General features: G+C 40.0%; 1 protein-coding gene across 4 annotated transcripts in view; it reads right to left on the bottom strand.

Moving 5' to 3' along the window:
- MYO1B (myosin IB) overlaps nt 1-18,345 on the bottom strand; it is a 145,907-nt gene that overhangs the window by 58,497 nt on the left and 69,065 nt on the right. For all 4 annotated transcript variants that reach the window (XR_008483107.1, XM_054277599.1, XM_054277600.1 and 1 more), the window contains 7 exons: nt 9,026-9,130; nt 7,493-7,555; nt 6,567-6,767; nt 4,073-4,299; nt 3,346-3,546; nt 2,223-2,316; nt 1,643-1,792 (listed from right to left, as the gene is read on the bottom strand). Coding sequence is in view for 3 of the 4 variants with exons in the window: in XM_054277599.1 (XP_054133574.1) it covers nt 1,643-1,792; nt 2,223-2,316; nt 3,346-3,546; nt 4,073-4,299; nt 6,567-6,767; nt 7,493-7,555; nt 9,026-9,130 (1,041 nt within the window). In the remaining variant the exon portion in view is untranslated. The remainder of the gene's footprint in view (nt 1-1,642; nt 1,793-2,222; nt 2,317-3,345; nt 3,547-4,072; nt 4,300-6,566; nt 6,768-7,492; nt 7,556-9,025; nt 9,131-18,345) is intronic.

The raw sequence follows: 18,345 nt of genomic DNA, 5'->3' as shown, positions 1-18,345 counted from the left end.
GGGAAAAAACCAAAAGCATGGGTTCCTGAATGAGATGTTGGAGTACTATTTAAGTATGCCAAGTTGAGCAATAAATTTCCTGGACAGCTGAACATTTTCCTTCTAAAAAGCTCAGTTCTCCAGTAGTCCAGTGTTTAGTGTAATACTAAATTGACAGACTTTGCAGCAGGGCTTTTAGACTTGACATCCAGCCCACTCAGTGACAGTGAAAATCTCTGTGAGCAAGGCGGAGAGGGTCCCCTCCGGGCCACCCTCATGCCACAGCTGCTCTCCGTTATGCCCTGCAAGGCAACAGACAGACAAGCGCCTGCAGATCCTCCAGTCAAGCCTCCAGCATAAGGAGTTACTCAAAAAAACTTTATTCATTCCAGAGATTTCCCATGAAACCTTCCAAAGCACAGTGCCTACCAGTCATGTTGGGTTAGGAGAACGGTGCCTTCCATCCATGTGAAGAGGCTGAGGAAACATCTCTATCATCACCAAAAAAACAACTGCTGCCATGTTTCACCAGTGACCCAATTACAGTTAAGAAATCAGCAGTTCTTGGTCATTTATTTGTTTTCATTTCTTTATATTTACAGTTGTGCCAGTCCAGCTGCAGTAAGTCCATTTAAAATTCATTAAGATTGTGTGAGATCATAATGAAGCCATATGGGCACAATGCAATTCTGTAATGATGCTGTTTGTAGGAACGGGGCTTTCAGTCACACAAAGTCAGAGAGAAGAGTTTCTACAGTCAAGAAGTATGCTTCAGTCACACTTTTTCCAAATGATCTATACTTCCCTCTAATTATTCAGGAGAAGTAAACCAAACGGTGATGGCTTTCAAGAGGACAAACAGAAGTGCTTGTCAACTGAAAAACTGGGATTTGTCAACTTTGCCACTTGCAGTTTAAAAAGACTTTCTGTTTTTCATCAAGGTTTCTGATATGCTTGTGCTGTTCTCTAGCAACAACAAAATGCAGCTGAGAAGTTCAAGAGTAGCTTTAAAAACAAATAAATCTTTTTTATCAGTCAGTAAGTCAGTATTATTTACTAACTGCCAAGAAAACATGAAAGAGTCGTGTATTAGTGCTGTTCAGTTTGTGGCACAGAACAACCAGTCCACACATAGACTGAAGCTGCTTTGGGATGAACCGTATCAATAATGATAGCAAATTATGAGCTTTAGGAGTTACAATTAAAATAAACCCCTACAGGCAGCATTTTTGAGTCTAAGGCAAGTGTTCCAAATAAGCCAAAACCACAAAAAGGCTTAGGAATGACTGAATTCCACAGAACTGCACATGTATATTACTGAACATTTTTCACACATTAACCATATGTTTTGAGAGCGCTGTAAGTGCTGGGAAGCACAGCATTTTAGCTGAATGAAAAAGACTTCCCAGTTGAGCCAGAGAATCCTGCTCTCCCAGAGCAAAAGGATTCTGGCGAGCTTTTCAGTTTTTTAAAAACAAGCACAGTGTAAGCACTTAACAGTAGTCTATAGAAACTAAATTTTCTTTTTTCCTGCTATTGGTACATAACTATTAAAACTCTTTCAACAGCTCCCTGTGCATAATGAGGAAAAATATCCCATGAAGGTTATATGCATTAAACAATGCAGACAACCCCTCCCCATGTAGTAAGGATGGTATCTTACTGAGTATCTCCTGTACCAGGACGCAATCACAACCTGGCATTTTTTCATTAGCAAGAAGTGAGTCCGGCACTTCCAACCTCTGTAAATCTTCCCAATCAGAGTGGCCAAGTCCTCCAGACGCTGCTTTCTCAGGTCTTCGAGCTTGAAGAGCTGGGTGTGGGGGTTTGCAGGGTTTTGTTTGACATTGGAAGAAAAACAGCAGGAGAGAAGAGACAAGGAAAAAAACCCATAAGCACAGCTCTTGTAAGAGAAATCTCCTCTTTACTCAAGTCCCCCCTCAGTCACACATTGTTTTATTCATCTCCAGAGCTACAGGCAGGTACACCAACAAGATTTGTAGCAAATACAATGTCACAAGTCACTGCTCAAAAATTCTATCAAATTAAGGCTGACAGCTATTGTAGAATCTTGATTCACATTGATTTTAATGGGCCTAACATTAAAAATCCCCTTTTTTTATGCTACGGTCATAGCAATACATCAAAGCACTGCATGGAGAAAAATCTGTGGTAAGCAGGTAGTGAATGATGCTGTCCTCATGAGAGAGGGCTTGATTTTGCAGAAGGCATTTTTCACTTACTGTTCTTGGGTTGCGGATGAATATCTTTGATCTACCGAATGAAAATTCCTCTTCAGGGATTCTCAATTCATTAAACAGCACCTCTACTCCAGCCCTAAGAAGGAGCAAATGAGCTTAACATACATGACCCCCAGCTCTAAAACGCCTTAGTTTACATATTCACAGCTTAATTTATGGAAGGTATATGAAAGCATATTTTAAACTTTTAAATAGTGCTTGACATAAGAAGATTGAAAGCCCAACTCATTTACTCAGTAGTTTATTCCACTAAAGGCAAGAATAATCACTGTAAAGACTCAGAATAATTTGATGAAAAAAAGAGCAAATTTTATTTTACAGCATCAGCAACAGCCTATTTTTTCCTCTTACATCTATAATTATTTTACTTAAAAACAGAAGAAAGGAAAAAGGAAGGCTTCACACTAATGTCAGAATGTGAAACAAAGACTGACAAGTTTGACAAATGGCAGTGTTCCATTCTCATCAAATGCATTTTATGAACACCAACAGAAAAAAGGGAAGTGCAACTGTGCAGACCTTTGTGATGATTACTGCAATGCTATTGTTACCAATACTGCACTGCCACCATTCTCTTGATAACCTAAAGACTTATATTGTAGCTATGTTAATCAATTATGAAAGATTTTTAAATCTTGCTTTTGGTGGCCATATGTAAAAAGAAATAATAGAAGCTTATTTGCTCATCCCAGGTATTATTTGCAAAAAATAAAATGTGGATAAAATGTGAATACTATGCAATTTAAAAGTATCTATTTAATATAATTAATTTGCAAGAGGCATTATCTCATAATTGTTCCCCAATCATTATGTAAAGTTATTCCTGAAAGGGCAGAGGAAGATTGTATGGCTGCCTTCAACAAAATGAGCGTCCTTACACTTTGAAAGCTGGTCATTAAAGATAAGTGCCCTCCTGACCATTGCAGCCCTCCCAGTTATTTTGAATCCACTGCAGTATCTCTCTCTTACACCCTTTCTCTCAGACCCACATCAGTCAGGCCTACACTGTATTCTTTTTGCAACGTATGCACACAATTAACAACTCAGGACGTGTGGAAGATGGGGATTTCAGCTGGGACAGGTGGGAATACTGCTGTTTGCCTACCTGGCTGGCCCTCTCCAGTGGGGCCAGGTCTGCTTGCAGAGCATCTTGTACCTCTCCAGGCAGGGCTCGTAGGGCTGCCGGAAGGCGTAGCCCGCCCTGCGCACCCGCACGTTCTCCAGCAGCCCCAGGTAGCGGATCTGGTGGCACACCAGCGCTTCGTTGAAAATGTGGGCAGCCTTCTTGTCATTGGGCTTGATGCACCTGCGCAGGAAAACCAAAAGGGATGTCTCTTTGCACATGCCAACAGCTATGATGGTGAGTTTAAACCATACATTTCAATTGTTTATTTGCCCATGATTCTTCTCCTGGGAAGCTGAGAGGCCTCAGAGAAAAAGGAAAACAATATTAACTCATTTGCTTCTCCTGTGTTTTGCTGCTTTGGAACGTGGTTTGGAGACTGTTTATCCAACAGGTAGTTGTTTGATTGGTTTCATGTGAATTGTTTTAACTTAATGACCAATCACGGTCAGGCTGTATCAGACTCTGGAGAGAGAGAGTCACGAGATTCATTATCAATCTTTGTAGCCTTCTGTAAGTATCCTTTCTCTACTCTTTACTATAGTTTTAGTATACCATCCTTTAATATAATATAAGTACATACAATAATAAATTAGCCTTCTAAGAACATGGAGCCAGATTCTCAATTCCTCCTTCATCCTGGGGACCCCTCAAATACCACAAACCTCATTAAACAAATTGACCAAATCTTTGGCACTGGGGAATTTACCTGATGTAGTTTGGATTTTTTGTCTGGAGATTTTTCATCAGGGTAGCAACTGAAGCCTTGAACTGTGAACCTGCTGTTGGTGGTCTCTTCAGGTTGATCTTAGCAGGGTTTCCTTCTGGGAACAATGCTTTGATAAGGGAGTGGTTGGCCTTCCACATGGCCTGGGAGAGGTCACGGTACAGGAGATCATTATTTTTGTCAACAAATCCTTCCACCTGGTACATCACCTGAACAACAGACAAGAGTCTTATTAGCATAGGTTTTGAACTACAACACAGACCAGTTCAAAACTGACCCAAGAAATTGATTTCTCCTTCTTACACACTGTCCAAAAGAACCGAAGGGTATTTCAGCTTTCATTTTAAATCTGACATTTGGATGGCTTTTTGTTGGATAAAATGTCTGTGAATGTGCTACCTGGGAAAGACGCATTTTCTCATGCTGCCAACAGTTCCCTGTGTCAATCAATTCCGGTTTCTCAAGTGGAAGAAACCCTTTTTCAGTATAACTCTGACACACCACCACCTGCCAAGACTCCAAAACAATATTTTTTTCTGTCTGACAAGTTTTTTCTCCCTCTCTTTTGAGCCAAAACAACAAAAATACCTTTCCTTTCAAAATGCTAATACTTAAATTATTTGCCTAACTAAAGCAAGATATGGAACATCACCTCTTGCTATCAGAGTGCAAGCAGCAAGCTGTGCAGCCCCCAGGGGAGTGTTATTTTAAAGGACTTTTACCAGGAAAGCAGTCCAATAACAACAAGCACAAGTACAAAGCTCTGACCTGCAGCTGGGTACCCAGGAGGCAGTCAGAGGAACTTCATGCAGACCTCAGATTGCTACTGGCTACTTTAATTTTTGAGGGTAGGAAAGGTATTTGATTAATTGTGACAAGTCATCTGGCTGGTAATACAGATCCTTCTTCAGATCCATGATTTCTCAGTTCTGCATGGATTTGTGCTAAGTACATAGAATACTGAATGAAAATAGTACTGACACATATTTTACACAGCAGCAAGTTACTGGGAACTCAGTAGGCAGCATTTTACCTTGGAGAACATGTTTCTGGTTCTGACAGGTGCAGTAAATGTCACTACTGAAAAAAAAACCAAACAAAAACCCCAAAACAACTGTTCACATGAAATTACTGATATTTCTTAAAAGGGGGGTCAAACTTTTGTTGACCAGTGACAAGATCAAAATGTTCTCAGCTGAGGATGGAAAAACAACATTCCTCCCAAAATAGGAGGAATTCACTCTGCTGGGTAAGTGAATGCCTGTAACAATCAAAGACCCTCACTGCCTGCTAGGACACAATCTGTGCACAATCCTTCTCACAGCACTGGGGTATTTTCAATTAACTTAGATTTTTGACAACCAAAGAAATACCTAGGTATTAACCCCTGTTAGATTATATGCAGTAACAAACTCTTCTTGGCAACGAATGTGAATGAAAACCTGAAAGGCTGAAAGGCTGATATTTCCAGGACTATTTTGAATGAAAAAATTATTGAGCCATTCAAAATTGTAAGACTGAGAAAATTTCCAAAAGCATCAAGCAGTCTTAGGGAAATGAAACACTTTCCAAATATTCTTTACTGTGTGACATTATCACTTCAGCAGATTCAGACAAGAGGAACAATTTCAACCCTACATTTACTTTCAATTTTTTAAAAAAATGAATGTCTTCACTCTACAAATGTAATTATTTTGATTTTCATTAATAAAATGTCATAGTGGATTACACACTGAAAGCTGTCAGACTTGTACTCATTCAAACTGCTTATGTTGAAAAATGCAAATATAAACATTTGTAAAATGCAAATGTTTGCAAGCCCTCTGTGTAACTTTCTCTTCCATCTGTTTAAGCACAGAGTATCAAACTCAGTTCCTTTAAATGTACAAAAACTGCATTTTCACAACAACGTGACTAAGAGCTGCAGCTAGCTCAGTGACAAAGAGCATGTTTTCCAAAATATGTTACCAACAAGTGCGTGTGAATTTTTGTCACTGTGAGCAATGATTTATTTCCAGGGAGCTAATGGAGCACCAAAGCACATGGGGCACCTTTCTCCTTTGGTGAAAGGAGAGCTGCTTTGATTTCAGCCAGAGCAGCAAGGGCATGCAGTGGCAGGACAAGGGCTGGGGGCTTCAGACTGACAGAGGGCAGGATTAGGTTCAACAGCAGGAAGAAATCCTTCCCTGTGAGGGGTGAGGCCCTGGCACAGGCTGCCCACAGAGGCTGTGGCTGCCCCATCCCTGGAAATGCCCAAGACCAGGCTGGATGGGGCTCTAGTGAAAAGTGTCCCTGCCCATAGCAGGGTTTGGAACTAGGTGATATTTAAGGTCATTTCAACCAAAACCATTCCAAGATCTCTTAAGCCTCCCAACCCAAATCACAGATTCTAGGTTTAAGACAGAAAAGATGAAGACAGGTGTGGATTTTTTAATCAGCTACACCAATCCCCCAATGTGCTCCCTCCAGCAGGTACCTTGCCAGCATAGTGCTGGATCCTGAAGCAGCTGTGGGGCAGGGAGGTGTCGTTGAGGAACCGGGAGCACTTGCTCATCCTGCTCTCGAAGTGCTGGTGAGTGGCACAGACCTGGTTCAGCTTTTCCAAAAAGGTGTCATCAGTAACTGTTCCTGGTCTCAGGCACTCTTCGTCCAGCATGGCCAGGATTCCAGTTTGGTTCTGAAGTTTCAAAGCAAGAGCTTTAGTACTTGTTTCCACCACAGCACAAAAAAGAGATAATTAATTTTTTCGACTTCTGCTACCCAGGAAAACATTCTTTGAGCCATCTCAAAGTTTGGCTCCTTTTACGTCATGACCATTTCCAAGTGATTTTCAGCACTTGCATTTTTGAAAGACTTTCTATGAGATCAGAATCCTGAAATTCACATTGAAACTTCATGTCATTTACTCAGACTGTAGCAATTCCAACTCAACTGAAAGTATCCAGTTCATGGTAAAATCACCACGTATTTTATGTTAATGGCTAAAAACTGCTCTTTCCTGATTGTTAAGGAATTTTATCTTTCTTGCATTGGAAGTCTTCTCAGTATGTACAAGTACTTTGAATACCTCAGACATTCAGTAACATGTAATTGAGTTTTCTAGTTTCCATATGAAACGTTAATTACAATGCAGCATGTGATATCTGCTATTGAAAACAGCCCTAAATGTAAACATTTAAGAGAAGTTTGATTTGTTTTGGTTTTAGTGCAGGTACTGCTGAGTACTTCTACAAAAGAAAACCCCTTTTTAGTAAAATAAACTTCTGCTACACAAAGTAAGATGAATAATACAACAAATGGCATGTTCAAAAAGTTTAGTGCATGAGGACGCATACAGACATTACAGCTAAATTAAATCCATGCATTAAAAATAATCCAGAGAAGTCCCTGAATACAACTTACATTTTCTATTAGGTCACAAATGATAGCATTGTTGAAATATTCGATATGAGTCCATTCAATCCCCTACAAGAAAATACAAATAAATGGATGAACAGGAAAACAATGGAGGGAGCTTTTCCTCTAAGCAATTAAAAAGATATTCCAGTTAACCGTGGTACTGCATTCAAATTTAATTCCTCATGCTTAACAACAATTCATTTATGAGGGGGAAAAAAAAATGCAATCATCTACTACTAACATTATCTGCACAAAATGAGTGTCCTTGAGTGGCTGCCAAAGTCAGTCCCCATTCCTTTCCCCCACCCATGTCAGCTTCCCATGCACTCCCTGGCTCCAGGCCAGGCTCCTCCTGTGCTGCCCACGCTCCCACTGGCCAGAAGGAGATCAGCCCACGGCCCTGCAGCTCCTGAGATCAACATTTCTAACTTCTTCCTTGTTGGGTTTTTGATTTTTTTTTTTTTTTTTAATGGGAGGAAGAAAGAGGGCTAAATTTAGATAGGACCATTTGAAAAAATCCAGAGTATGACTGTTCAGATGTTCTTAGTACCTCAATTCTTTTTCAAATATCACTGATAAAATTTCCAGGTTGAGATGCCAACGCATCACAAGGTAGCACTGGTAGGGCAAAGGACTGAAAGAAGGAAAATATTAATTTCATTCTTAATTTCCACTCTGTGCTACGTCTTACAGTTTACTTTTCTCAGAGCATTTGAAATATCATTCAAGAACCAAATTGCAGTAATGATGGTTCACCACTGAATGCAAAATTAAAAAGAGATGCCAAAATTTCATGTTATCCTCAGGGTTGTAAGGCAGGAACTTTATGTAATTTTAAAAAATGTTTATATAGTGAAATGGCATCATCCAGTTGGAGTACAGGCAGTGTGTGCCAGTTTTTACAGCTGGGAGCTGGTATTTTGTCTGAGCTCTGTGCATCATGTGGAGCACTGCTAAAACCTATTAGAACTTTAGCTTGATGTTCACTCACAGAATAACATCAAACACCAGAGGCTGGGCTCCACAGGACATCTCAAATTTATCCATAAAGCTCACACAATACAATACAAACCTTCAATACAAACCTGAAAGAACACTGGAACCAAACTCTATTTGCAGTTTCTTTCATGTTGTATGCTATTATTTTAGCTGTGGCTGTTTTTGGGTGCATCCCAGACATTGCTGTATAATCCAAAACACAGGCTGCAGGGTAATGGCACTAATACCAGAAAGTGATATTAGTGTTCTAATAAATCAATTAGCCCTTGCTCAGAACTGCCAGTCATGGTTGCCAACGAATGAATCAGAGCTGGGTCTGTTTTTTACCTGGAGAACTCATAATGTGAAACAAATGCCAAACCAACATTTTTGGCTTAATGTGACTACCACACAGCCCCACACAAACATGCTCCATGTCAGCCCTGTGGTCAAAAAGTGCCTCTGCTGCCTAACTGAAAAATGGTTCCAGCCTGCCTGCCTGTGTGTCTTCACAGGGACAAGGGGAGGAGGGGAAGGGAAGATCCATTCCAGTATTACCTCTCGGATGTACTCCTCCTGCTCTTCTTTGAGGGTAAGTTCAATGAAGATCTGCTGCAACTTTTCATTACAGTAGTTGATAATGAATTGCTCAAAGCTGTTGTCCTGTCAGATGAAACATGTTTGAGTTTGCTTTGTGTAAACAGCCTGGAACCCAGCTGGAGCAAGTTACAGCAGCTGCAGGTCAACAAGCCACTCTATTAATTACTCCCTCCAGTTTTGTGAGGTGATGGCTGGAGTAATATTTGATTGAGATCATGATTAGTTCAGAAATTTTAGACCAAATCCTTCCCTGAGGTTTTGTCTGTTGGGAGGGACAAAAACCTCTGTAGGTTTTATTCCTGATGCCTCCACGCTGATTCCTTTGAACGAGTCATAAGGACACTTGTGGTGTCAGGAAATAAATAACCAAAGTTTTGCCTGCACTGTCCCCATATGTAAAATGTAGGCTCCTGCAGGGTCTGATAAATAGAATCATGACAGTAGCATTAGCTCTTTTCCACTCAGCAGCCAATAAAGCATCCCATTTCCCTACAGAACAAGGCTCAAGCTGCCATTCCAGCTGCAGCTGAGCCTGGGTTGAGAGATTATTGGCTCCAGAGGTCAACCCACCTCCTCCCTGCCAACAAACTGCCCCTTGAAATGGTGGGAAACAAAAGAGCTTCATTGACTAAAACTCCTCTAGCAGGCTAATTCATCTAAAACTGGGTTAGGGAGCAAGCAGACGTGTGACCCTTTGCAGAAGGGACCAGGGAGTGGGGCAGAGCCCAGCAGGAGGGGTGGGCACGGGAAGGAGGCAGTGTCACAGGCTGGGATGTGCCTCTCTGCCTTTTGAAACTCCCAAATAACCTGCTGCACAACACCTGGGAAGCTTAAATTATGCTGATAGAATTTTTATCACTGAAGGCAAGTGCAATCATATCGAATGTTTGAATTAAGGATCTGGTTGCTAAATGAGATTAAGAACACACAAGCAGATTAGAAAATATGGAGGTAGCACAGATTATTTGTATCATTTTAGTTTTAAATGAAGCAAAATCAAAGCTGATCACCAAAAATTCCTCAGCCACAAATGCTGCCCCTCTCACCAACTGCAATTATCACTCAGAGACTGCAAAACTTGCATAGCTCTAGATGAGAGAGTTAAAAGTTGGCATGCAGCAAAATCAGCACTGCAAACAAGCCATACTTACTGCATTCTGTTGAAAAAGAAATTACATAAACTGCAGTCAGTACTTCTTCTACTTCCATAACAACACAGAACATAGCTATTAGCATTCATTTAGCATACCAAGTAGATCAATCTTTGTATCAGTGAAAATGCAAAGTACTACATAAATGTTATGCATTGCATCTTTGTAGGTGAGTCTATCTTTAGGCACTGTCTAAATATTACCAAATAAACCAAGAGGTTGAGACAGCCTAACACAGAACAGCATTCTTGCATTGCTCTGTCTCTAAATCCCCAGGTAATGTTTGCCTCTAAAAGCCATATTTATAACCTTGGGCAGACAAAGCTGCGCAGCAGAAGAGGAGAATGTAGAAGGAAATAGAGAGGAAGAATGAGTATAAGTTTACTTGACACATTCAGATAAGGCCATCACTTCAGATATGTTGAGTGTGATGTAAAAGGAGCCCAACAGCCACATCACCCAGACAAAGGGTAAAACATACTCTGCATCCTCCTGCCAGGCACATGCCACCCAACTCAGAGAGACTGCTGCTCCAAAAGACCAGGTCATTCTGATTAAAAGGGCTGCAGGACTATCCACTCACAAATTATACAGGCTTGGTCATCCGCAGAGGATGGAAACTGAACAGAAAATCCAGCTAAACCATCTAACTGAAAGGTCATTAACAATACATTAAAGTAATTGCTAGATGTTTTCCTGATTTGCTGTGTATCTGTGATATTTATGGCTTGCAAAAAAAAAAAAAAAAGGCAAACCAAAATCCACAGAGTTCTCCACAAATCGCTCACTTTGAGCTATGAAATTCTATTTGACATTGCCAAGCCACTGAAAATTGCTATTCCAGGAAAAGTTATTGAAGAGCAGCAGCAATGTTGTTCTTTATGAATAATGCAGAGCAAAAGGCTAAAACAGTTAATTATGGCAAAGAAAATGGGGGAAACATTTGAAATTACTGAAACTCTCAAAACACTTAACTCTGAGCAGACCAGAAGACATTTGGTAAATGAAATACACTTCAGAAAAGGTTTTAAAAAACCATGCCCAAAAAAGCCCAATTAGTACTTATCTCTAAGCAATTCTAAGGAAGGCAACATTGGCTGTGCATTTATTCTCCCTTAATGAATATCTGATTTAATTTATGTGAGGGCTCCACAAAGCATATACAAAAACATTCACAAATTAGTTGTCCCCTCCAATATTTTAATGAAGGTGTTATAGAAATGAATACAACAGAATTAGAAGGGATTTAAAGGACTTCTGGCAATTTTTTTTAGAAGGCAGCAAAGAATAACCCACATCAGTGATGGCACATCACTAAACCCACTCAGGAGACAGGGGATGGAGGGACACAGCCATCTGAGACCACTTGCTCCTTATGCTGGCCCCTTGTATTAAGTGACACAAAGGGGTTTGACCGACACAGAAGCAGTGCACTCACACCCAAAATTTGAGGAAGAGCTATAAAATATTCTTAGGAAATTTTAAAGGGGGGGGAAAAAACCCCAAAATTTAAGACCATATCTTCTCAAGGTGTCAGCTTCTCTTCCAGGCAGTAATTCTGATATTTTTAATATCAAGGGCATCACTTCAATCCCTGCATTTTAATAGCAGCTTTCTAACTATGCCTTTGAATGCACTGTGGAATACAAAGTAAAACCTTCAGGGAATGTAAAACCACACAGTCTCTCAAATTAAATAAAGGTGCTGGGAAAACAGGATGTCACCTGAGATAGGCTTAAAGTCATGTTGAATTTATAGATACAGCTCAACCAACCACCCTCAGCTTATCCTCTGAATCTTTTATCAGATGCAACACTAAATTTAGGGGACTAGAAAAATTCACTGACAAAAATCAAAGCCTGCTTCACCATAGTTCTCACTTCATAAATAATGGTGTCATACAGCTTCATTCTTTATCAACCTTCATGGTTGGTACTTCATGAATAGCAAGTTTTGAAGTCTAAAAAAATTCTTCTCCATGCAAAAAATAAAGTGATTATATAAACTAGCTCTAAAGTTCTATCTGTGAGCCACAGCTATTACATACAGGTGCTTGAAAGCCCTACAGAAAATATTCTTTCATCCTTAATATTTTACCAGACCTCTTCTTTGAAAGATTCCACGTGTGTACCGTGGAATCATCTGAAAAAAACATATTTGGTTTGTTGCTGACTTTATACATTTTTATACCAGTAAAATACCAATGTGAAACAGACAAAAAATATTTCTGCCAAAAAAAAAAAAAAAAAGAAAAAAAAAGGCATAACTCTTAACTCTTACTGGTATTAAGCAGAGAGATCACCATTAGATTTATGAACAGAAAATATCTAAACCAGGGAATTTTCCTATCAACATTAGATACTTTCTCTCTCCATACAGAATTCAAAATCACTTTTGAGCACCCAGTTTCCAAAAATTTCCGAAGATGATAACGCAACTGATACCTGCTTAAAACTGAAAACTGGGTACCTTTCCATTAGGCAGGAATCAATTCTTAACTTCCACCTGACCAATAAAGTCTAACTTTAAGTGTTCTGGTTTTTGTCTCCCCCAAATTAAGCATATGATGTGGATGCAAACCTACAGACTCAGGTACATCACAGCTCAGTGTCACACCTTTGTAGGTGTTTCTCAAGATTCCTATAATTGATCAACCCCTCTTCCTTCTTAATATTTTGTGCCACCATTCTTGTTCAGAGGCAACTCAAAAATCTACACATTGCTCAGTCTGCAACCACTCTGACAAAAAGGTGCCCAGCAACACTTTTTCAAATACATTATGTGAGCACATACAGCTCAAATAATACATGAGATGTATTTAAAGGGAAAGCATTTTTTAAAAGAAAACCCTAAAAGTTTCAGGTCATGAGACTGTTGAAATCAACAGGACTGATGTCATTAAAATGAACTTTCACATCAATGTGAGAAGAGAAAAAGACATACAGAGACTGATACTTCTGCTCTATCACAAATAGCCCCAGAAAGTAAGTTTTTTTAAAAAATCAACACAGCTCCAGGCATCAGAAGTCTCTGACTGCCTCCTAACATAAGCAGGTGACCCCACGTAGTTCCATCAGGCCCCTAGAGAAAAAGCCAGATGGCAAAAGTAATGATGATAAAAGACCAACATACTCACTTCCCTGAGATGAATGGTGGAATGAAGAGTGAAACCAAGCAGCAAATTCAATTTATATGCTACTGTGGTGTCTGGGGATAGGGGGTTTCATGTATGACCACACAAGCATACGAGTTTATGAGATGAAACTAAGGAATATAAATGCTAGGAAGTTAAAATCAGCAAAATGGGAAAATTGCATTTAAAGAAAATGAAAAAAGATACTATTTTAATCTCAGAAAGCAATGACCAGTTATAACGTGACTCAGTTTTAACAATTTTTCAAAATTTTTTGTCAATTGAGTAAAGGCATGTTATCAATATTTATCCCTTTCTTTTCTGTTTACATGTACAAACATTTGAGCAATCAAGCTTATTTCTTGTAGACCAGACTGCATTGGGCTTTTGTGTAAATATCTGTTTATGCAAAGAACCAGAGAGGCACATCTTTCAATTATAAATATTCCACTATATGCAATCAAGCCATGTCTTAGTGTACCTCATGGAAGCAGGAAAGAGCTGTGCCAAAACTTTGGGGATTATCAATTTCCCATATTTGTGTAGCTGAACCAACTTCAGCCCTCTTTGTGCACCAGGCAGAGAACCAGGCACTCTGAAATCCATCTTGCTGTCCAGGCACACAGGTCTGAACCAAATTTGAACTTAATAAGATGAGAAACTGCAGTGAACCCAGTGCAGGTGTGATCCATGGGAAAACCCAGGTACCATCACTTCAACAAACTCAGCCTGGTAATTACAGTCCTGGAACAACAGGCAAGAACCTCCTGTATTATCAGAACCACTCCCCTGCTCAGACAGAAATAGCTGCTCTAGGGCAAAACATTATTCTCACAACCTGAAGCAGAACATTTGTGTATTTTTGCTCCAGCATTTCAAGTATTTCCTCTGCTGCAAGCAGCCAGCCAATGGGATTTACTTCATAAAACTGCATGTTGCAAAATAAGCCTCTCTAATACTTACATTGTAATACAATTAATTAAATGGTGGTTAACTTCCTGGGATGCACCTCTGCTTTCAGCATCCCATCCCTCAAGGAAAATTATTGCTTTAACAGTATTTTAAAAACTCCCTGGCACCTCAGAGTCCAACCAAGGGTCCCTCTTTGCAAAGCTCCTCTCTCACATAACACCAGCAGAGGAAGCTGATCAATTATAGACTAAAAATTCAGTTCTCCTCTTTCCCACTAGACTGGGGTTTGCCAGAAGAAGCAGAGAGGATGGGTGCACACATTTTGGCACTGCTGCTTGCCAGTGTGTGATAAACTTCTGGGCATCAGCAAAGGGTTGAACAATTTCAAAAAGGAAATCTGTTGTAAGCTAGACAGCCTAGAAAAAGCAGCTGGAAATTATGGTCTGGAGATTAGGGCAACTAACAAAACAGATATCCATGGATGAGTTAAAAAAGAAAGATAAAATAAGATCTTGATAAGTCACTTTCCTCCTTAGAATTTTTTTTTGGTCTAATATGTCATCCTGCTTAGCAAATAACTAGACCCTTCTGTAAAATAATCCTTTGGGGCGTGGGGGGAAGACCCTGATCCAGGAGCAATCTCTCAGAGCTCAGGATGCTCTGAAGCTGTAACATCCTTCATGTAATCAATAGGACAGAAAAAGGCAAAGCAACCAGGCAGCAACTGGACCAAGTTGTTGTACAGGTTTATGGTGAAGGTGGAAATAACTCCCGTATTTTTTCATGTTTTAAACACCTCAGGAAGACATTTTCAATGATTACTGCTCCTTATTTGGTTACCTCCCTCTAAAAACAGACAATTAACACAGCTATGAGCTTGTTAAAAGGAAGAAAATGCATTCTTCACATTTCTAACACATTCCCTCAACAGAGATACTGTCATTTTATCATTGTCCAGATGACAGCTTACACAGTGCATGCAGCAGGACCAAGCTTCTTTCTGTTACCTCAAGGGTCTTCTATGCACAAGAAACAAGCAAATTGCCTTAAATAAAAACAAGTGATATCAAAATGCATCACAGACTGTGAGGAATGGACCTGGTTTTACTGCTGGGTGGCTTGTTTGGCTGGTTTACTTGTGATAATTTTATTTACTGGTGGGTTTTTTGCCATGTCTTTGCATGTTCTTGCCCACCTGGAGCAAAAGGAGTTGGTCAGATGCTGTCCCCAAAGACAAGGCAGCCACATCACCTCTGGTGAACCAAAGGGAACCAGGCCCTCTCTGCAACCCTATCACCAGTGCATCCCAGTTTCTTGTCAGGCTAACATACCTGGAACAAACTGCTCCACCAAGGGACTGAGCAGAAAGAACTCACACTCTCAGTGTCTTCTGAAGGTCTGGCAAATTTCAACAATAAGCCTTGTTTGGCAGCATTACCTTCCGTAAAACTGCACTCCAAATCATTAACTTCATCATATGGACCAGCTGCAGAGTGGTGCCTGAATGTTCAGAATAAAGCCTTTAAGGCAAGCAGCACAGACAGACATTGCTGTCTCTGAAGGGCTGGGCAGGATGAAATACTCGCCCTCACTTCATGACATTCATTTTTACTGCTCCTTGTCTCCACAGGAAATGTACACAACAGGAAACCCAACACCCAAAGCAAATGAAGAGAGAGCTTTCTGCTCATCTCTGCTGAGCCCTGCCAGGCCCCACCATCTGCCTCCTGCAGCCTTCACTTCTCCATCACAAACCCCATCCCTCCAACATCCCACCCTGTAGCCATGATATTTTCTGAAAATTCCTTTCCTTTGGATTTTCTTCTCCTGAGAAGCTGGGAGGCCTCAGGAACAAAATGTAAACAATTATTATCTGCTGCTGTGGAATGCAACAGGTGCATCTGTGATTGGTCTCATGTGGTTGTTTCTAATTAATGGCCAATCACAGTCAGCTGGCTCAGACTCTGTCTGAGACACAAGCTTTTGTTATAATTTCATTCCTTTTCTATTCTGAGCTAGTCTTCTGCTGAAATCCTTTCTTCTATTCTTTTAGTATTCTTTTAATATAGTTGTAATATAATATATATCATAAAATAATAAATCAGCCTTCTGAAACATGGAGTCAACATTCTCATCTCTTCCCTCATCCTGAGACTCCCGTGAACACTGTCACATCCACCCCTTCTGCAGAGATGCAGAAACCACTTTCTGCCTAAAAACACCCAATCAAACATGAGATAAAATGGGAACAGCCCCAAACTACTCCAGGAGGCCTGGAATAAGGCTGATTCTAGAGCTCCCAGTGCCACCAGCCACCATCCTGAGCCCATCTCAAATCTCAGTCCAAACTGCACACTGGCTACGCAGGCAGCTGCTCAGAAATGTGCATAAACACCCTTGGAGCAATTGGTGTCAGGCTTCAGGCACTGCCCAGTTACACAACCTGCCCAGCCCTCCAGCCTGCATTTCCAGGATAATCCTAGTCCCTAAATCCTTGCCCACAGACAATTCACACAGAGCCGCCCAAAATTTCAGCGTTTCGCTCTGCAAACATTCAGTTCCAGCATTTGGCTTCCCACAAAAGGCAGGGCAGGGTTCAAAAATAAACACAGCTTTACAGCACCTATTTTGTGGGTTGCCTAGCCAAGCTTGCTGCTGACATCTGCCAAACCCACAGAGGATGAGGATTATTGATAGATTTAAATTCCCTAAGCTGAATTTTTAGACAGCCAAGTCCTTATATCTACTTTCTTGCATGGCTTTTGTGTTTGTCTGAAAAGTGGGGTTTGTGTTTGATAAATACACTAGCAGAACTCAAATCCCAAAGAGAATATGCCAGCAGTATCAATACTCCAAATATCTTTTCCCTGTTAATTTCCAAGAAACCACAAGTTACTCTTGTAAATTAACTTCAGCCTAAATTAAAGAAAACTGCAGAAACCACAATGAACAGTAAATAAAACAATATTTCAAAAATAGATGAAAAAAAAATCTCGCTTAAAAGCTTCAATCTGCATATAATAGAACAAGACTGCTATTGTTATCAAGAAGGTGAAGAGTAGGATCTTTCAGAATAGTAAACTTGAATTTCTTTATTCACTATTCTTACACAAAGAACTCTAGGATGATCCAAAGAATCATCCTGAACAGAAAAAAGGCCCAAGAAATATTGTGCCCTGCCTATTAGGAAACAAAACAAAAACATCAAAAACCAAAGAAAAAAATTAAATGTAAAAATCACCCTTCAGTAAACACATTCCTTGCTGCTTATTCCAATGGTACTGAGCTTCCTGTGTAAGTATTTTGCATGTATATAAAACACTCCTGCTACCCCTCTTGTGGGTTTTGATACACTCTGTCTCCAGGGTAAAGGCCACTTCAGGTCAAAGACCACGCACTAATGATAAACTTACCTGATTCCTGAGTAGAAACATGATTAATGCAGGCCTTCCTACCCTCAGCACATCAAACAGCTTCCACATTAAAAAGGCACAAATTTAGAGATTAAGCCTTTCAAGTGCATTTTTGCCAACAAACATTCTTTGTAGAGCTGACATTAGTTCTAAGTTTCAGGAACAGATGTGAAAATCAAAATATGACTTAAGAATTAGGTTCAAGAGGTGACTGCACATTTTTAGTCATAGGTTTTAACTGATTCATAATTAGATGGATATGTTACTGCCATTAACAACACCTCAGCTGGTATTTTGAATGTTTGGCTATAGTGTTTACAAATGTACCACACAGCAAAACACTTCAAATTCCACTGTATTCGTGATGTTATAAATCTTAAGACATCATTAAATTTTCCTTGACTTATGTGGCTGCATAGTGTCAAAATTTTATTTATTGATTAGTTGCTTTAATATAATTAAATATAAACAATAATTCTGTTATTTTTGTGATGCTGAACCAAGTTGCTTGGCTGCTCTTCTTACCATAGGTCTAAACTCATGAGAGAGTCACACCTTGTGTGAATGTACTGATGAATTTGGTCCTTAAGTCACAAGGCAAAACCTTCCCCAGCTTTTCCAGGAAAACCAATCCTTGGCATTTAAAGGAGTGAACAATAACCACCCACA

Source organism: Melozone crissalis, unplaced genomic scaffold (assembly GCF_028551555.1).
Source record: "Melozone crissalis strain CALT ecotype California unplaced genomic scaffold, PUWL_Pcris_2 ptg000023l_1, whole genome shotgun sequence".
Taxonomy (NCBI): Eukaryota; Metazoa; Chordata; class Aves; order Passeriformes; family Passerellidae; genus Melozone; species Melozone crissalis.
The sequence above is the reverse complement of the archived record's forward strand: the minus strand, read 5'-3'. Positions and strand labels throughout refer to the sequence as shown.